The sequence below is a fragment of the Hemitrygon akajei genome, chromosome 8, assembly GCF_048418815.1.
Source record: "Hemitrygon akajei chromosome 8, sHemAka1.3, whole genome shotgun sequence".
Lineage (NCBI taxonomy): Eukaryota > Metazoa > Chordata > Chondrichthyes > Myliobatiformes > Dasyatidae > Hemitrygon > Hemitrygon akajei.
Genome location: NC_133131.1, coordinates 150,526,829 through 150,548,777, shown reverse-complemented (window position 1 = coordinate 150,548,777; position 21,949 = coordinate 150,526,829). Strand labels below are relative to the sequence as shown.

Here is a 21,949-nt window from a genome sequence, read left to right as displayed (position 1 = left end):
AACTTAAGGATGTGCTGGGGGCAGCCGACAATTGTCGCCACACATACCAAAGCCAACAGAGCATGCTGACAACGTTCAGCAGAATAACACAAGCAACAACAACAACAACAGCAACTACAGAACAACAGCAACAAAACAGAAGAATAACCTCAAAACATGCTCCTTTCCTCCCTCCCATTTACACACATAGACAGGCCACCTCTGGGCTTCCAGCATCTCAGACATGGACTCACAGACATGGGACTTCCAACTTCCAGATTTACTGTATTCAGTCTCTGCCCTTTGGGCTCTGATATTCAGCATCAACCCAGAACTCTCCAATCATGGACTTTGAACTCCAGGCCTCGAACTCAGGACTTGCATAGGCTTCCGACACTTGAACTTAATAACCTGAGGGGTTGGGGTTCACCAGCTCTCATGTCTCCAGCTCGTATGGATCTCTGATCCCAGAACACACCAACCTTCAGGGACTTGCTGACATGCTGGGTCAACAGCCTCATCCATTGACCTCAATCACTGATCATGGAGATCATTGGTCTTCATCCACAGTGCTTGCCGGCCCGACATCACTGGCTTTTGATGGTGGAGCAGTCCAGCCTGGGCTCTGCCACTGGCTCTGGTCCCTAACTGGCCATGATCTTTAACTTCCACTCATCCCTATCCCTAAACCTTAACTTGACCTCCAATTCCCTGTGGTGTCCCCCAGAAAAAGGACTGCAGAAGGTGCCTCCTTTCATGATGAACTGGGAAGAGCAATAAATGCCAGTTGATGAGAGACACCAAAGCCCTGCTTAAGAAAATAGTTCAATACATAAAGAAGAAAGGAACAGGTTGATAGGTCTGCATAGATCAGGAGTGGAGGGATGGTGGGAGGAGGGCCATGTCGAATTGCAACAGGATTTGCTTAATTCTGCAATTAGCCGGCCGATTGTGTAGTGACATCAGCACCAAACTTCGAGGCAAGTGGTCCCGGGTTTGAATCCGGTTGGCTCCTGGCATGTTTTCCATCTGTGCTGGGTTGAGCGTCAAGCTATCAACTCTGCCTTGAAAAACAGACAAAATGCTAAAGAAACGGCAAGGTTGCTGCCCAATACACTACAAGGTGTGGAGAGGAATAACAAATTCTCCAATTATACCACGTCATTATAAAGGGTCACATTCTATATGCTTTCTTAACTTGTATATTGATTTTCAGTGACTTGTGTACAAGGGCACCCAAGTTCCTTTGAACATCATTGTTCTCCAGTCTCTCATAACTGAAAAAAATTCTGCTTTTGTGTATGTCAATTTGTTTCCAGGTAAAGCAGGAGAATTCAGGCTCTGTATAGGAGGATTTAATGCATTCCCAGAATTCTGGCTAAACCACGAAACTTACCCATTACTGAGACAAAAATTACAAAATTCCACTTAAGTGCAGTCGACAACTAAACAAAACCACAAGGACTTAACACACACATCGCACACTGAAGGCACAGATGGGAGATTGACAATTTTTCATTGCTTGTTCCATTTCACAGAATTCAACACATCTGGTATTCAGTAGAAAGCATCTTTGCACTAATTTGTTTGTCAGTGTATATTGAAACTACTATCTGTCATCTTGTCATGTTTTTGTTGTCCTAGGCTGTATAAAGACATGGCAAGTCAGAAGCTTCAGTTGTAGGCCCCACTGGGACTCTGTTGTGCAAAGTGCCACCTGTTTCAAAACCTCAGCACTTTCTGGGCCACGACAGATGCTGGCAGATGAAAACACAAGTCAGCATTCTTTAGGAGGCTGATAGGACCATTCGATCCAAAAGCCTATATTCTCCAAAGGCCATTGTTTCCTTTAGGGTATTCATCAATAATACAAACTGACACAGTCGCTACATTGCCAGCACATTATTTATTTATAATGTGTTAAACACTGCTACTTTTATTTGTATAAGCTGTTTGTATGATTAATGTCATAAATTCCTGTTCTCAACCTCCATAGCTATTCTCAGCATATCTATTATTGTCAGCTACTGTTTATCTAAACACATTTAATCATGTATCTCTGTTTCCTTTAATATCCTTGAAGGATTTTATAAAAAAATCTTATGGATTTATTCATATGTGATTTTATTGATAATACAATAAAATCATACATGAATAATAGTTTTTGTTATAAAACTATTATGGATAATTGACTCTAACGCCAGATGCATGGCGACAGTTGTGCCCAGCACATCCTTGATGCAAACAGCATAGTTCATTGAATGTTTCGATATACATGTGACAAATAAAGCTAATCTTTGATCTTTAAGAATTGAAACTCAAGGATGATATTAAAGAGCTTTTATAAGAAATCACAAGCACTCAGTACGTAACCACATCATCCCTTCTACCTCCATGCTTTTTCCTGGGAACTCTTTCACAACATCTCTAAACTGTTCAGCTTTTCCAAAATTTCAAATATTATTGATCTAAAGACTTAGAAAATGTGTTTAGGGGTGTACTCTGAATGACAGATTTTTACCGAAGATGAACATGTGAAGAACTCTGTGGATCTGCTTCTTCTTGCATTTAAGTTTGACTTCAAACATTACACACGATATATGATGTCATCAGGGACAACATCCAGCAACAGTATCTGGCAACGTTCTGGCAATACAGAGTACCCATGAAAAGCAATATGAGGTCACAGAAAAAAAGCAACTGTCAGCTAAAATCTTTAAAGTGACATTTCTGACAAGGGATGGGAAAACAGATGTTCAGAGGTGGCTGATGAGGCAAATCATTACTGGAATAGAAAGTACTTTGTGCAGCTTCAGCCCATTCTGTTGTCCATTGCAAATGCGTCATGAAAAGATGATTTTAAATGCATTAGTCACTCCATGAAAGCATGATAATTTGCATTTATGGAGCCGCTGGAAGGTGATAAAATGGTCCAAAGTTCTTCACAAGATGTTAAGATTAAAGAAACTGATGCTGAGGCAAAAAGCGAGATTAGGATAGCTGACCAAGAAGGTGGTCAAGAAGACATGACAAAAAGGTCTGGAAGGGAGGGAGAGAGTTTGAGAGATGAAGAATTTTGGCAAGGGAATCCCAGAGATACTGTATTATATTGCACGCTAAGATCTCTATGGTATGCTTAGGAAAAGAAGGAGGAGATGCTTCTCTGAGAAGTGAGTTCTGCCAGAACATGGTAGGGCACAGATGTTAGGTTAGGCAATGGGCACCCCGAGTGGTTGAAAAATCTCAATGACACTTACGCTCGCTGCTCTCACATGAAGAGTACTCTGTTCGGTGAGGGACTGAAGGCCTGGTGGTGCAATGGAGCCATACCCCAGCATGGGTCTTCAGAACAGGAGGAGGAGAACAAACTAGAAGGAGAAAAAAGGAACGAGAGAATGTGTCAGCTCGACTCACATGTCTGACGCCCTCTCCCCCACCCTGCCCATCCCTCATAGTCATATGGGAGGTGCCATTGCCCCCCCATCTGGGCTTCTGCATGGCTACTGAGGTGAAAGGTCATCATTGCATTGCTCTGTTCAGAGGAGAAGAAACTGTCTCATTGGTATCAGTCATCCATCTTGCTTTTATCAACACCATCAAAACTGATCATTTGCCTCACTGGTACAATTGACTGGCAAACGTAGGCACCACCACAGGGGCTAAATGACCTCCTTCATTTCTCTGTGCATAACTATTCTTTTAACCCATGAATGTCTTTGAGTAGCTCTGCTGACACAATAAGGAACTGGGAATTTTCTCCAGCTAATGACACGATATGCCATTGTGTCTGAAATGATGTGCTGCACAGCTAAGGCAATAACAAAACTTGAGAACTTCATAGCAAGGCAGAAAAACTCATTAGCGCGATACAATTTTAGGCCGGAACAAAGTAAAGTCAGCAACAGTGACAGTACTTTTTACATTTTATAATGTCCACATCATTTCATTTGCAATGAAAGAACTTGCGTATAGAGTATGTCCACCATAACTTCCATCAAGACTAGTTACCACTATGATGCAAGAAATAAGATTGTCCGTTCCCACAAAGACCAGTGATCATTTCAGATTCAGATTCAGATTGATTTATTTATTCCATGTTCATCTCATTTATATTGGTTCTGGCTACACCGTGGGGTCAAGTTAATTAGGACACATCAGGACCAATTCATTTTGGCCCAATTAAGGGGCTGCCTCAAATAGCTGAAGTTTCAAAGAATAGGTAAAAAGGTATAAAAAAGACAAGCTATCATTTAACTAAGTAACAAATTATGTATTTAAATAAAATACAGAACAAATTAGAACTTTACCAATACTACTACTGTACTATAAAACTGTGTGTTAGTTCCAAATACTTGGCAGCAGAGGAATTCAATGAGTGTACACAGCAGTGTTCTTTTGATTGACTGTAAATGAACAAAATCAGCCCAGACTCTTAGTGTAGATAATGGACTGCCTTCATACAAAGCTTTCTATGATTGCATCCTCTTAATCTTCATTTTCATTGTAACATTCAAGATAATTGTTGATATGGAGAGAAGGCAGGAACGGGGTACTGATTGTGGATGATCAGCCATGATCACATTGAATGGCGGTGCTGGCTCGAAGGGCCGAATGGCCTACTCCTGCACCTATTGTCTATTGTCTACCTTCGAATTCTTCCTAGCTTCTAACTTGCGGAAGCAGGAAAATTGTTTCATTTCACACCTGGTCATTTTTAACATCTCCAAGCCTGAATGCTTGAAATCGCAGTGAGCAAAACAGTTCTGAATTGTCTTACTGTTTATTTCTTGCCAACTATCTGTGACAAAAATCATTGATTTTTGAACAGAAACTCAGTGACGCTATTTAAAAAATGTTTGCTTTAAGCCTAACAGCCGCAGGAGTGCATGTGATTAACGTTGGTTAGAAATGGTTCAGCAACAGTCTCCTGCAGTTGCTCTGATTAACCAATGCCCCAACTAACCGGAATCCATTGTATATTGGCCAAGATGTGGAGAGATAGGTGGTGTCATAGAAGGTAGCAGGAACTTCCCTTCTGTCTGCTTTCATGAACCCAACTGGTGCTGTAACCCTAAAAACCAGTATTGCTGAGATTTCTGTAGGAGACAGGAATGCATAACAGGGATACACTTAAGAAATCCCCCAGACACTTCCCTAGTCATAGATGATTCCTCCTCTCCCCTTATCTTTCTTTGTTTCCTCTCTCCTCTTTCTTTCAAATACTGGAAGTCCTGGAGAGAGTGGGTGGGGAAAGGATGTTTCCACTAAAGATAAAATAAGAGATCAGCTTTATTGTCATGTGTACAGCAAAACATACAGTGAATTGCATGGTTTGCATCAAACTGTAGGAAAGTCTAGGATCCCACGGTACAGCCTCAGAATAAAGGGATGTCCCTTTAAAACTGAGGTGAGCAGGAATTGCTGTAGCCAGAGGGTAGCAGAAGCCAAGACAAAATTTGATAGTTTCTGGAGATTGTTCAGAAGGTTAAGGGTTATGAGAGAAGGGAGGTGGACGGAGTTAAAAATGTATATAAAATATGACTGGATATCGGACCAGACTCAATGGACTGAATGGCTCCTATATCTTGTGGTTTTATGGTTTCTCTCTACTACACACACTTACACAAACTGATCACTCAAATGTCCTGTGAACTGCAAATCAAGTTACTCCTTGTCAGAACCAGATAAGTTCCAAAGAATTTCTGGCATCTATGGAAATAGATAACAGTGGAACTAAAGACTGAGCCCCATACCCTGCCTACCCTGTGCAGCTGACCAGGTACAGGTTGGTATAGACTGACAGAGAGGAGCAACTATATTACTGATGGCTCTGTTTGGTTCTAGATTGTTTTTTGCTTCTGATCTTAGGAAGACACTGAAGATTAATGGTGCCCTTAGTTCAGCTTTGTGCATTCAGCAATGTCATGATGACAGCTGCTGTTGAGTGAGTGAAACTCTTAGATATTAATAGTCATGTTTTAAACACATGTACCAACCTACAAAACTTCTAGAAGGACATTAAGCAACATCAAGCTAAAAAGGCTGTGCTTGCCCAAAAAGCTCACAACTCAAAACAAGACAACTTTAAATGTCTATACCTTAAACCCATGAGTTCTGCTGACTGTGACGGAAGTGACACTTCACCAGGGTGATGCTGGCCTTTTGGAATAATGTACGGACAATCCTTGTAATGCCCATTAACTCCGAGAAGTGAATGAGAAGTGAAATTTGCTAATTCTAATGGTCTCTCTCAGTCGCCCAGTAATTCCCCAGTTTAATCCTAGTCTAATCATGGGACAATTTACAATGGCCAATAGGTTACCAACCAGTACGTCTTCAGAATGTGGGAGGAAACCAGAGCACCTGGAGGAAACCCACATGGTCACGAGGGGAACATACAAACTCCTTACAGGCAGCAGCAGGAAATTGAATTCTGTACTGCAAAGCGTAGTGCTAGCCACTACGCTACTGTGCCACCTCATGGCAGTGGGCAGTAGAACCTGATATGGGACTTCTATAAGTTTCTGTGATGGCCCTGGTCCAGATTTTGTGCTCATCTTTGGAGCAAAGCTCAAACTCAACCTTCACTCCTCGATATAAAAGCAATCAGACAGTTGTCAGTGGACAACTAAAGGGAACCAGGTTCTGACAGCAGCATGGGATTAATGTTAAATCACATTAAAAGCTAATCACTGGAATAAAATTGTAATGCTGTGGAAAATTTAACTTTCTGAGTTGGGCTATTCAAATTCATAATATTGGCCTGGAGTTCTCCAGTGGCTACCCCCAGCCTCCATAATCACACATGTAGAAATAAAGCCATAGGATATAAGACCAGACTTAGGCTACTGGGCCCCATGAGTCCCCTCTGCCATTGAATCATGACTGTTTTTATTAATGCTTTTCTCCTGCCTTCTCTCCATAACTAATAACCTGTAAAACCTATCAATCTCTGCTTTAAATGCCCCTAATGCTTCCCCAGCCTCAGTGGCAACAAATTCTACAGATTCACCACTGACTGAAGAAATTCCTCCTCATCTCAGTTCTGAAGGGATATCCCTTCATTCAGTGGTTTGTACACTTAGGTTCAGAATCGGAATCGGCATGTGTCATGACATTTGTTAACTTAGCAGCAGCAGTGCAATACATGATAACATAAAGAAAAAAAAGTAAATCAACTACAGTAAGTATATATATGTATATTAAATAGTTAGATTGAAAATAGTGCAAAACAGAAATAATATATATAAAAAAGTGAGGTGTTCATGGGTTCAACGTCCATTTGGGAATCAGATGGCAGAGGGGAAGAAGCTGTTTCTGAATCACTGAGTGTGTGCCTTCAGGCTTCTGTACCTCCTACCTGATGGTAACAGTGAGAATGGACGCTTCATTTTTGAGGCACTGCTCTTTGAAGATGTCTTAGATACTATGGAAGCTAGTACCCAAGATGGAGCTGACTAATTTTATAACTTTCTGGAGCTTTTTTTGGTCCTGTACAGTAGTGCCCCACCATCTAATACTTGTATATCTGTGCAAGTGTAATGCTACTGTGACACTTTAATTTCCTTTGGGATCAATAAAGTATCTATTTATATATCTATACTAGACAGTGATGCAGCCCATCAGAATGCTCTACTGTACATCTACAGAAGTTTTTGAGTGTTTTAGGTGACAAACCAAATCTCTTCAAATGCTAATGAAATATAGCCACTGTCTTGCCTTCTTTATAGCTGTATCATTATGTTGAGACCAGGTTAGTTCCTCAGAGATCTTGACACGCAGGAACTTGAAACTGCTTACTCTCTCCACTTCTGATCCCTCTATGAGGATTGGTTCATGTTTCCTCATCTTACCCTTCCTGAAGCGTTTCATCTTACTGACATTGAGTGCAAGGTTTCTGCTGCGACACCACTCAACTAGCTGCTAAATTTTGCTCCTGTACGCCCTCTCGTCACCATCTGAGATTCTACTAACAATGGTTGTATCATCAGAAAATTCATAGATGGCATTTGAGCTATGCCTAGCCACACGGTCATGAGGGAGTGGAGCAGTGGGCAAAGGGCACCCCCCCGAGGTACGCCAGTGTTGATTATCATTGAGGAGGAGATATTATCACCAATCTGTACAGATTGTGGACTCCTAGTCAGGAAGTTAAGGATCCAATTGCAGAGGGAGGTACAGAGGCTCAGGTTCTGTAGCTTATCATTCAGGACTGTGGGACTGATGGTGTTAAATGCTGAGCTATAGTCAATGAACAGTATCTTGACATAGGCATATGTGTTGTCCAGGTGGGCTAAGGCCATGTGAAGAGCCTTCTAGACTCTTCTACTAATGGAAACATCCAAACCAGCTTTCCTTCCTGCTTGCTTCACTCGTCTGTTAGTTTAGTTCTGCAGGCACCTCAGTGATAAGCTTAGAGCTAACACCCATGCTGAAGCATGAAATTACTTCCTTATGCAACAAATGTTTAGGGCTTCTACGGTCTCGCTGTTATCCCTGTTGCAAAGTCCAAGCTATCAGTGCTGTTCCCATTGCGTAAGCAGCCGCTTTGTGGCATGAATTCATATGCCATACTCATGCTAATGTGGATAGCTAAATTAGTTAATACAGAGTCAAGTCTTTAAAATAGGTGCATATTGAGATACATAAAGTTTGTAAAGTTAATTAACTTGATTTCAATTTGCTGGATGGTGGGAGAAAGAGTATTATCTAAAATTGGAAGAGTGCATGATGTGGGAGGGCAGCATGAACTTTCATGGACTCTGTATCGAGAGGGCTTCTTGGGTTGCATTCAACCTTTCCTCCTAGTCTTGTGCTGCAGTGGAATATTAAACGTGTATTTTGTTGCTAGCAACTGCCATTAAAAGCCGAATGAAAGGCGAGGTAGCCAGCAACTTAAATGCTGACATGGTAGATTTTACAGTAAAGTGGATCAGCTACAATAACAATTTTCAATTTCCCATTGTCAGCAAGTTAATCCCCTTTCCTACTTTACTCCCTGTGATTCAGCCTAAATAGGAAACCAATCTGACAGGATGTCCAACTTCTGACCAGTAGGTTTCATTTAACCTCCAAAAAGAGGGCATATTACTTCCAGTGCAATTCTAATGCTCTAAAAATTATTTCAACAGTTTTGGTTGCTCACTTGGCCTCTCCATATTTATGTGTTTCTCTTTTGCTGGGTCCCGGATATCGATATGCCTATAAGTGCTGTCGTTCTGCTGATTTCAAAGAGTTGTACAAGATTGAAATGTGGTCTTCAGCCCATTGCATCCAAGTGAAACATTTTGCCTTTTTACACTAATCCAAATCCAATGCAGATAAAGGGTCTCAATCATTCTTTGCAGATGAAGCTTTATCCTCAGATTCCCTTTAAAACTCCTCTTTCTCATTTTAAATACATATCATTTTGTTTTAAATACCCACTGAGAGGAAAAAAATCTGACTGTCTGCTCCAACTATGTTTCTCAGAATCTTATATACTTCTTACAGTGGGAGGACTGATGATAAAACGCTGATTCAGTTGGAAATCCCTCTGAAGTAATTATTTGTCTACTAAAATACATTCCTAATTTGTTGAAGCATCACAGCATCTGAAATTAAAGATGAACTAATATCTAATGGCTTGTGATATTTCTTTCATATTGAGACAATAACTGGGGAGAACTGCAGTCCAGCCTTGGGTCTCACATCACAAGGTTCAGGGAAAGTTATTATCCTTCAACCATCAGGCTCCTGAACCCATGTGGATAACTTCACTCACCTCAGCTCTGAACTCATCACTGAACTCAACCTAGAGGCTCCCTTTCCAGGACTCTACAACCCATGTTCTCAGTATTATTTGTTCATTGACGTATTGATGCATTTGTCTTTTTTCACTTTTTGTTTGAGTGTAGTTTTTTATTGATTCTATTGTACTTCTTTGTTCTACTGTGAACACCTGCAAGAAAATGAATCTCAGGGTTGTACATGGTGGCATATATGTACTTGGATAATAAATTTACTTTGAACTTTGATGAAAACTGATAAACTTCTAAGAAGCAGTAAGTATTGAGCTGAATTTAAAGGGTGTGTAGCTGCAGGCATGATCAGAGATGTGGCTTGTGGATATTGAGGAGCTGAGTGTTAGGGACCTGGGCTCGGTGTGGGGCTGAAGACAAGGACTTGGGCCTAGTGTGTGTCTGAGGCCAGGGTATGGGATGGGGGGGAGCGAGTGTGTGACCGGAGCTGGGGGGGGGGGCGCGGTTGGTCAGGTCTGTGAGCCGTGTATGAGGTTGGAGCAAGATGCCAAACCTCACTCGACGAATCCTGTCTCACAGCTCCAGTTATCTGGGTTTTGTCCTCACCTCCAGTGCTGTCGATGTGGAGTTTGCATGTTCTGTCTGTGATGATGAGGGTTTCCTCTAGGTAGTCTGATTTCTATCCCAAGTTCATACTGGTTGATAGCTTAGTTGGCTGCTATAAATTGCCTCTAGTGTGAGTGGTAGAAATTGGGAGTGCAGTTGGTTTGATGGGAATGTGGGCAACAAAATAGGATTATTACAGACTTAGTGTAGATGGGTTCTGCTGGGTCAGCATGGATTCAGTGCTTCATAGAGTAATAGAATAATAAATTATTACTTCTTCAGCCCATCTAATCCATGCCAAACTGTTATTTTGCCTAGTCTCATCAACCTGCACCTGGACAATAGCTCTCCATACACCTCCCATCCAAACTTCACTTAATGTTGAAATCAAGCCTGCATCCACCACTTCCTCTGGCAGAAGGGCATGTTTCTGTGCCGAGTGACTCTATGAAAAACGAGGGATGGGATCTGGAATATTAGGGCTCTCGACAACATTCACAGCACTGACAGATCTAAACACTGCCTCTGCTATCATGGCACAGGAACTCAGGAGATTTGACATCGGCTCTGTCACACAGATCAGGAAGGCGAACACCAGCTTAAAGATCAACAGGTGTGACTTCTTCTTGAAGGGCAAACATGAAGAATAATGTCACCTTCACAATGTGAGCTCTACTCCTTTGTGGAGATAGCAGATCGATCTATCAGTTCAGTTAGAGCAAGTAGAGCTGACTTGCTGTGGTCATTAGTGGACACGTTTCAACCTGAAAGCTTTAGATAAGACCAAGGAGGCCTTGAAAATGTTCCGATCTGCATTCCAAAGGGGGTCACACAGATCGCCCTGGGAGACGTCAGCACAAGGGTGGGAACGGATGTAATCCTCTCATGATTGATTTTATTATTGTCATATTTATGAAATACAGTGACTCCACCACTTGCTTGTATACTATCCAAACAAATAATTTCACAGTGAAGTACATTGAGGTAGTATGAAAAAACCTCACAGAACAGAATGTAAAATATAGTGTTACAATGCTGGATATAGACAAATAAGATGTACAAGATGTCCATTCAAGACTTTTATAACAGTGGTATTAAAGCTGAGGGAAGGACTTGATCAGTAGGAAAGGCACAGGGAAAGCTAACTACAACGGTGCTCTTAACAAAATGCTTGGACCACAGACTTGACACAATGAATACTCTACATTATCAGATTGCTACAAAAGAAAGATGTCATGGTGACACACCCAGTACAAGGACTTGCACGGGACACATTATGTTATTATCTGAGCAGGGAAGCTTACATTACCTGCACCATGATGGGCACCAATAACTTTAGAACTGACCGCTGCCTAATCCACTCTGTTATACGCATCAAACTGGCCCTAAAATGTCAGCATCAATAAAATTGTTGCCAAGGTGATATCTATATTGAAGCTCTCAAGAGCCCCATGAAGTTAACTCTTCTCAAACAACACCTCACCAACATCTGTCAGCTTCCAGTCTACAGGATCAGAAGACTGTCCACAGCTAATGCCCACCCTGAAGTCCAACAGAGCTGGCATGTGTGAAGAGACATCTTTGCTAAGAGGAACTAGGGCTGGTTGGGTGAGATTGACCAGGAGAATTAGAATCTAAATACCAGCAAACATAAGATATTCCTGGACTGTCTGCCCCATCATCCTTCAAAGGAAAAGAAAGTCAGCTCTACAGGCAGAGGTCCAGCAGAGGACCTAAAGAACAGATGGTGGTGGGAGAGAATACAGGGGTCTCAGCAACTTGCTGTTGGCAGTGGTGGTGCAAGATCTTCAGTGATGTAGAAGGAATTCATAATTCAAACAAGCAAGGCTTCAACCCACTGGAAGGCAGGAATTGGGTAAATTAGTTGAAAATTCAAAGTATATTTATTATCAAAGTATCATGGTATTGCACAGGACTGAAAGAAGCTGAAGAAGGTTGTAAATCTAGTCAGCTCCATCTTGGGCACTAGCTTACAAGGTACCCAGGACATCTTTTGAGAGCGGTGTCTCAAAAAGGCAGTGTCCATTATTAAGGACCTCCAGCATACAGGGCATGCCCTTTTCTCACTGTTACCATCAGGCAGGAGATACAGAAGCCATTCATCGATTGTCCCTCTGTCATCTGATTCCTAAATGGACATTGAAGCTTTGGACACTACCTCACTTTTTTTTAATATACAGTATTTCTGTTTTTGCACATTTAAAAAAAACTATTCAATACACATAATTGATTTACTTGTTTATTTATTATTATTTTTTCTCTCTCAGCTAGATTATGTATTGCATTGAACTGCTGCTGCTAAGTTAACAAATTTCACGTCACATGCCGGTGATAATAAACCTGATTCTGATTCTGATATATGTCACCAAATACTACCTTAAGATTCATTTTCCTACAGGCATTCACAGAAAAAAAACAGAATCTCTGGGCACTTCATTCTGCCCTGACCCACCTGGACAGCCCCAACTCTTTCATCAGAATGCTGTTCATTGACTTTAGTTCAGCATTCAATACTGTGATCCCCTCCAAGCTGATCGCCAAACTTCACCAGCTTGGTATCAGCTCTTCCCTCTGCAATTGGACAATGGACTTTCTGACTATCAGATCCCAATCTGTTAAGTTAGACAACCTCTCCTCCTCCATTCTCACCCTGAATACTGGCGTGCCTCAAAGCTGTGTGCTGAGCCCTCTTCTGTACTCCCTTTTCACCTATGACTGCGTTCCTGTACACGCTCTAACTCCATAATCAAGTTCGCAGACAACACCATGTTGGTTGGCCTGATCAGAGGGGACGATGAAACGGCCTACAGGGACAAGGTCCAGCACCTGTCCGCGTGGTGTGCCGACAACAACTTGGCCCTTAACACCCAGAAGACCAAGGAGATCACTGTGGACTTCAGGCATGCTAGGAGCCACACTCACATCCCCATCTACATCAACGGAGCTGTGGTGGAGTGTGTATCAAGCTTCAAATTCCTTGGTTCCCATATTTCCGAGGATCTCACCTGGTCCCTGAAATCTTCCATCCTGATCAAAAAGGCGCAACAGCGCCTCTATTTCCTGCGGAGCATCAAGAAAGCTCACCTCTGTCCCAGGATACTGACGGACTTTTACTGCTGTACCATTGAGAGCATACAGAATCTCATTGTGGTATGGCAGTTGTCCTGTATCGGACTGCAAAGCACTCTAGCGTGTGGTGAAAACTGCCCAGCGGATGATCGGCACCCAATTGCCCACTATTGAGAACATTTATCATGAACACTGCCTGGGCAGGGTGAAAAGCATTATCAAAGATGCATCTCACTCTAACCATGGACTTTTTACTCTCCTCTCATCCGGTGGGAGTGTCCACTCCCACACCAGCAGGCACAGGAAGAGCTTCTTCCCTGAGGCTGTGACCCTGCTGAACCTCACATCACAGCGCTAAGCAGTATTGCACCCATATTGTACTGTCTCAGTACTTTTATATTTGTGTGCTGTAGCACTTACTTTTTATTCGCAGTTATTTGGTAAATAACACTATTCTTTGCATTTCTGTTTAGATGTTAACTGCATTTCATTGGCTTTGTATCTGTACTCAGCACAATGCCAATAAATTTGAACCTAATCTAGTATTTGGTGATGGACAGAACTTCAAAGAAATCCTCAGCCAAAATACTACCATTGGCAAGAAGACCTCAATTCCCTTGACCAGCAATCTATTCTGGCCTGTCTTTTCAACGGTCCTGACTGACAAGAAGTGTCAAGAAGGCCATAATCCAACCCAACCATGGGCATGATTGGCATGCATTTTCACTAAAATCCTAAAGCAGGGTCTCCTAAAGAGCTTTAGTCTCAAATTTACAGAAGGAAGGGGAGGATATTCCAAGGGACTGGAGGTGCTGTAATCGTGAACATCTTCAAGAAGCAGCAGCCACAGAGAGGTTTTACAGCTGTTTTCTACAGTGCCCTTACTCAACTGCCTCCTCCCTGTGGCTATTACTTCAATTGCAATGTGGATGATGTGAATCCAGAGGTATGACCTTCACTGCAAGACAACTCTGACAGAAGTGCAGGGAGCAGCACCTTCTTCAAATTCACTGAATCTTTTGACTCCATGAATCGGGGGAGCCAGTAGAAATTTGGTGGCCCACGTAAAATTGTCTCCATCTTGTGTTTGCATACAAGCCATGATCCCGGCCAACAGATCCACAATAGTACAGATCTCAGTGTCAAACAATGTTGTGCCATTGCCAGAATGCTTTACTCAATTGCTTTTCACTGCAATGCTACATTTGACCTCTAATCAGCTTTCTGTGGGAGTGAAGCTAATCTTCAGAACTAATGGAAAAACCTCAGTAGTCCACACTGCAGTATGCAGGTGACACATGTTTTTGTGCAGTTTTGCAGACAACCCTCTGAAAATCATCAACTTGTTCACCATTCAAGATGATAGGGCTTAATCTCAACAACCATCAGACCAAGGTCCTTTTCCAAATCCACTACACTGACCTCTGACCCATCCACATCTCATGAACCTCTTCTCGAGGAAAGCAGTTTTTAAATAATTACATTCACTGCTGCATTCAATGAGGGAGCAGCAGCACTTAGTTGGTCGAGAAAAAGTGTACAAGACCTCAGAAATGGCAGAAAATTCGCAGCCTAGCAGGTATCAGTTCCTTACCATCCTGAGCTGCAGAAACTTGTAAAGTTAGTCAGCTCTGTCATGGGTACCAGCCTCCATAGTGTCCAAGGCATCTTCAAGGAGTGGTGCCTTAGGAAGGCGGCATCCATCATTAAGGACCCCCACCATTCAGGACAAGTCCCCTTCACACTGTTACCACTGGGAAGGAAGTACAGAAGCCAGAAGGTACACACTCAGTGATTCAGTAATGGCTTCTTCCCATGTGCCATCTGATTTCTAAATTTCTAAATGAATATTAGAAATCCTTTTTATTCCTGTTTTTTTTTGCATCGCTTATTTTAACGTAACTATTTAATAGACATATATATACTTAATGTCACTCAGTTTTTTCTCTCTATATTTATAAGACCATAAGACAATAAGACATAGGAATAGAATTAGGCCACTTGGCCCGTTGAGTCTGCTCTGCCACTCAGTCATGGCTGATCCTTCATTTTCCCTCCTCAGCCCTACTCTCCTGCCTTCACCCCCCTTTGATGCTGTGGCCAATCAAGAACATATCAAGCTTTGCCTTAAATACACCCAATTACCTGGCCTCCACAGCTGCCTGTGGTAACAAATTCCACGAATTCACCACACACTGGCTAAAGAAATTTCTGCACATAGAACCATAGAACATTACAGAACAGAGACAGGCCTTTTGGCCTTTCTTGGCTGTGCTGAACCATTTCTCTGCCTAGTCCCACTGACATCTGTTTTAAATGAACGTCCCTCTATCCTGAGGCTTTGCCCTCTAGTCCTAGACTCCTCCATGATGGGAAACACCTTTTCTCATATCTACTCTGTCTAAGCCATACAATGTTCATAAGGTTTCAATGAGATCCCCCTCATCCTTCTAAATTCCAACAAGTACGGGCCTAGAGCCTTCAAATGTTGCTCATATGATAACCCTTTTACACCCGGAATCATCCATGTGAACAACCTTTGAACCCTCTCCAATGCCAGCACATCTTTTCTTAGATGAGGTGCCCAAGTACTCAAATTCACAATACTCAAGGTGAAGCCTCACCAGTGCCTTATAGAGCCTCAGCATCACATCCCTGCTCTTATATTCTAGACCTCTGGAAATGAATGCTAACATTGAATTTGCCTTTCTCACCATTGACTCTACCTGCAAGTTAACCATTAAGGTGTTCTGCACAAGGTCACCCAAGTCCCTTTACATCTCAGATTTTTAGAAAATAGTCTGCACATTTATTTCTGCTACCAAAGTGCATGGCCATGCATTTTCCAACATTGTATTCATTAGCCATTTTTTTGCCCATTTTCCTAATTTGTTTAAGTTCTTCTGCAGTTTATCTGTTTCCTCAACAATACCTGGACCTACACCAATCTTTGTATCATCTGCAAATTTGGCAACAAAGCTATCTATTTCATCATCTAAGTCATTGATGTACTGCATAAAAAGAAGCAGCCCCAACACCAACCCCTGCGGATCACCACTAGTCGCTGGCAACCACCAGAAAAGGATCCTTTCATTCCCACTTACTCTTCCTATCAATCAGTCAGTGTTCTAACCATGCTAGTAACTTTCCTGAAGTGCCATGGACTCCTAACTTGGTAAGCAGCCTCACATGTGACACCTTGTCAAAGGTCTTCTGGAAGTCCAAATATACAACATCCACTACATCCCCTTTATCTATACTCTTGTAATTTCCTCAAAGAATTCCAGCAAGTTCACAAGGAACTCCACAACGTCATTCTTAACAATTGACTCCAGCGTTTTAGGTCACTGGTCTATAATTTCCTTTCTGCTGCCTCCCTCCTTTCTTAAAAAGTGGAATGACCGTTGCAATTTTCCAGCCTTCTGGAACCTTACCAGAGTTCAATGATTCTTGAATGCCTCCACAATCTCTACCATTACCTACTTCGGAACCGTTGGGTGTAATTCATCTGGTGACTTATATACCTTTAGGTCTTTCAGCTTTTTGAGCACCTTCTCCTTGTAATAGTAACTGCACCCACTTCTCTTCCTTCACACACTTCAACACCTGGCACACTGCTAGTGTCTTACACAGTGAAGAGTGATGCAAAAAACTCATTTAGTTCAGCTGCCATTTCCTTGCCCCCTGTCACTATTTCTTTGGCCTCATTTTCTAGAGGCCCTACATCCACTCTCATCTCTCTTTTATTTTTTACATACTTGAAAATGTTTTTCTATCCACCTTGATATTGTTTGTTAGCTTGCATCATATTTCATCTTTTCCCTCCTTATGATTCTTCTAGTTGCTCTCTGTAGGCTTTTAAAAGCTGCTCAATTCTCCATCTTCCAGCTAATTTTTGCTTTGTTGTATGCTCTCTTTTGCTTTTACATTAGCTTTGATGTCCCTTGTCAGCCACAGTTGCACAATTTTGCTATTTGAGTATTTCTTCATTTCTGGAATACACACATCCTGCACCTTCCTCATTTTCCCAGAAATGCACACCATTGCTGCTCTGCTGACACCCCTGCCAGCAGCTCCTTCCAACTTACTTTGGCCAACTCTTCTCTCATACCGCTGTGATTTCCCTTACTCCACTGAAATACTGCTGCATCAGACTTTACTTTCTCCCTATGAAACTTCACGTTTTAAGTGGATTACCTTTTTTATTCATCATGTATTACATTGCACTGCAGCCGTAAAGTTAACACATTTCACGACATATTAAATCTTACTCCATTTCTGATGCACTCCAGAGACATCTTGAGGCAACGTAATAATATTACCAAAAGAAAAGATCACTGGAAGGATAAGTGAACTAGTGTTCTCTCCCAGGTTAACATCCCCAGAATATGAGGCACTAGTTATACTTACTTGACTGCGAAGGCAGGCCTTTTAGTTCACATGTCTGACACCAGCCACGAGAAACAGACATCCTGTACTGAGTCCCGTCGTAGGAGAGGATTACCAAGTGGAGAGAGAAAACTGCACAAGAACATGCTCAACACCCCCTTGAAACAACACCGTCTCCTCCTGACTCCTCGGAAACACTGGCCCACGACTGCCCTGAATATGTGGTGTGTTTCTGACAACTTTAAGAGCATATTCTATAGAAATCATGAACAAATGAAAAGGTCCTGCATGAAAATCTGAATGTGCACACCGTCACACAAACAACACCAATGTCCACTCTGACAGACTGCCACCTCCCGACCTGTCCATGTCTGTGGGTCCCACACTGGCCACCTTAGAACCCATGAATAAGAGTACAAGCCATCCTCAGCTCCAAGGGATTACTTAAGTAATCCCTCAATAATAATAATAATAATATAAGAAGAAGAAGAAGAAAAATCAGTCGATTATAAAAGGATTAGTCTGATTTAAGTATCCAAGAATGGCTAAGGCACCTGCTGGGAAATCAGGAGAGCATGCCAAAGCCCTGTGGAGTAGCGTAGAGAACCCAGGCTAACTCTAAGCTTTATCCTCAATAGGACAACTTCTGCAGGACATATTGCCTCTGTCACAACATCTACTTTTGCTGGAAACCTGCTGCTCATTAATATTAAATATCCAATTATGCTACCTTTAAGAGGAGTATTACTGCAGCCTGTAAAGTGAAAACAATGCAGTTTACAGCAGGAAACACATATTTCCAAGTATCAGGGCAGAGTTTCTAACACCTTGAGGGAAAACAACAAATGACTGAGAAATCCTTAGAGCTCCACAGCATGCCCGGTTACCGTAGTGACTGAATCACTTCAGAGAAAAGCAAATGTATAGTCTTTAAAAAAATCTACTGTGGAATCTAAAATGGCATTTAGTAGACTCCCCCCTCATGGCACTATGATTAGTATTTGTATGTTGAGTAGATTTGACTTGCCTATTTATGAGTCTTTCAGGCTTCGCACATTAAAAACCTTTTAGTCTCAGATTGCTGTAATGTTTTTACAGCAGCTTTTTGTGACACTCCTGGTGCTACTCTCTGTCAGTAGAGAGTAAATACTGATGTAGTCCAATGCTTAAAAAAACATCAACATAAATTTGTGTAAAATGAGAATAATATCATATTGGGATGTGAAGTATTTATGGGTGAATACACTTGCTTTGTTCTGATGGAAAGGGACTATTTCCTCGATGAACTAACGGAATACTGGTAATTTTAAGTAAGTACCTTGGTTCTACAACAGACTCCATCTTCGATGATTTCATCTTGCATTGATGTCTGCACTTAACTGTCAAGTGTCTGTGTGGATTGGAGTTTGTATGTTCTCACCGGCTTCCTCTGTGTGCTCTGACTTCCTTACACATCCCTAAACTGTGCGGGTTGATAGGTTAATTGGTCACTATAAACTGCTCTTAGTGTGCCGGTAAATGTTAGAATCGAAGGGGGGAGTTGATATAATAATGCGAGGATTAATGTTGGATTCGTGTAACTGAATGGATGATGATTGAAGGGCCTGCTGTAGAGCTCTATGCCTCTAACCTCCCTCATGATTGGGGTACACATGTAGAAACAATGCTTCTCAGAACTGACAGGCTGCCTCAAAAACAAATCTTACATTAAGTACAGATGCACTAAAAGAGTTATATAATTGGTCCCCACTCAAGCAGGGCTCCAGAATCTTCCAAGTTGTATCTCTTTCAAATATTTATCCAATTCCTTTTTGGAAGTGATTGAATTTCCCTCCACTGCACTTTCAAACAATTTGTTCCAGATCGCAAAAGCTTCTCACATAAACTCTCCTCAGAGGATCTCAAACCAAATTAATTAATTTGAGTGTGAATATTATTGCCTTGTAGGCAAACAAGGCACTAGTTTGTATTTAGCAAGGTCTCCCAAACAGCTGTGAAATGAAAGATTTATTAAGTAAAGCAGAAAATGCTGAAATACTCAGCAGGCCAGTCTGCATCTGTGGAAAGCGAGGAACAGTTAATATTTTGAGTTGATGACCTTTCTTCTTGAGTCAACTGTGCAAATACAAGAGAAAGAAAATAATAATAATAATAAATAAATAAACAAAACGTTTCAAGAGCATGAGATGAAGAGCCCTTGAAACGAGTCCCCAGGTTGTGGGAACAGTTCAGTGATGGAGTGAGTGAAGTTATTCTTTTTGGTTCGAGAGCCTGATGAACGAAGGGTAATAACTGTACCTGAACCTGGTGGTGCGAGTCATGAGACTCCAGTATCTTCCTTCTGATGGCAGCAGTGAGAAAAGAGTATGACCTGGGAGACCCTGATGATGGACGTTCCTTTCCTGCGACAACGCTCCATGTAGATGTGCTCAATGGTAGGGAGGGCTTTACCTGTGATGGACTGGGCCATATCCACTACTTTTTGTAGGATTTTCTGTTCAAGAGCATTGGTGCTTCCATATCAGGCTGTGATGAATCCAGTCAATATACTCTCCACCACACATCTATAGAAATTAGTCAAAGTTACAGGAGTCCAGCCAAACCTTTGCAAACTCCTAAGTAGCGGCACTGCCATGTTTTCTTTATAATTGCACTTAAGTGCTGGGCTCAGGACAGGTCCTCTGAAATGACAGCACCGAGGAACATAAAGTTGCTGACTCTCTCCAACTCTGATCCCCGAAAGAGAACTGGCTAGTGTATCTGTGGTTTCCACCTCCTGAAGTCAGTAATCAGCTTCTTGGTTTTGCTAAGCAAAGACTCTTCTGACAAAGCAATAACTACATATACCTTTCCTTCCTTACGCTCCACACACCCAACACTGTCTGTAAAAAACCTACTTTTGACATTCTCCTCCTCCCCCCCACCATAGTCTCCTCCCATCACCTTAAAATCGTATCCCCTGGAGATAGCTATTTCCACCTTGGTAAAAAGTTTTGGCTGTCCTCTCGATAGATGTCTTTTATCATGTTGTACACTTCTATCAAGTCACCTTTCAACCTCCTTCACTCCAAAAAGAAAAAGCCCTAACTCGCCCAATGTATCTTCCTAAGACACGCACACTAGTTCAGGCAGCGTCCTGGTAAATCTCCTTTCCACTTTCCCTAAAGCTTCCACATCATTCTTATAATGAGGTGACCAAGAGTGAACACCATACTCCAAATGTAGTCTAACTATGTTTTTATAGAGCTGCAACGTCACCTCTTGGGCTCAGTCCCCCGGCTAATGAAGGGCAGCACACCATACACCTCCTAAACAACACTATCAACTTGTTACGATTTGGAAGAGCTCTGCCTGAAGAGAAGTATTAATGATACCTATTAAAGTACAATTGCATATACCCTTCCAAATACAATAGAGTGGGAAACTACAACCCACTGCACAGACCTTGCTAACAGCTGACACGTGTTGAGTGAGCTGAACGTGCTCTACATTTCAGTCATCTGAAATCTGGGGATGTTGATGAGAACATTGGGATGATGTGCAGTCAGGAAGTAGTCATGGTAAGACAGCTTGGAATCGAAAGGAATAGCTGGGGAGAATTTGGGAATGTTGCTATAATGCACTACTTATTACTTTGAGTAAGAAGTAATAACGGAATTTTTATTTTTATTTATTTGAAGCTTTACTTTCTTTATTGCCATTTATCACTGAGAAATTACAGTGCTTTTATGAACTTTATTTTCCCTTGACTAATATATTATTTCATTAACTTGCTTTTCTACGTTATCATGGCCATTTTATGATGATCCATCATAAATAGTCAAGCACTAGATCTGCTTATGTATTATGCAATAAATTTATTTTATTTATAGAAAAAATCAGCATTAAATAAGGCTTCAAAACCAATGGCTGTGATAAGCTTTCCTTCTTAAAATTAAAATATCCATTAGTCTCAGTGCTTGTCATGAGAGAAATGAATTGCTTCAGTGATGTACAAAAATCTTTCTTGCTCTGCTTCCAAATTATCTGCATATTCCCAGATGTATTTTCTAGAGCTTCAGAAGCCCAAAGTATAAACCCTTTCCATAGCACAGTCTTTGAGTCTATTATCTAATAAAACTTTTTGTCTCTTTCTGTTTTCTTCC

General features: G+C 41.6%; 1 protein-coding gene across 2 annotated transcripts in view; it reads right to left on the bottom strand.

The window, feature by feature from the left end:
• Positions 1 to 21,949, bottom strand: part of adarb2 (adenosine deaminase RNA specific B2 (inactive)) — a 799,330-nt gene that overhangs the window by 449,774 nt on the left and 327,607 nt on the right. Inside the window, exon 2 of one of the 2 annotated variants that reach the window (XM_073054839.1) lies at positions 3,237 to 3,347. The exons of the other annotated variant lie outside the window; for it this stretch is intronic. Coding sequence (XP_072910940.1) covers positions 3,237 to 3,347 — 111 coding nt within the window. The remainder of the gene's footprint in view (positions 1 to 3,236; positions 3,348 to 21,949) is intronic. 2 annotated transcript variants of the gene reach the window in all.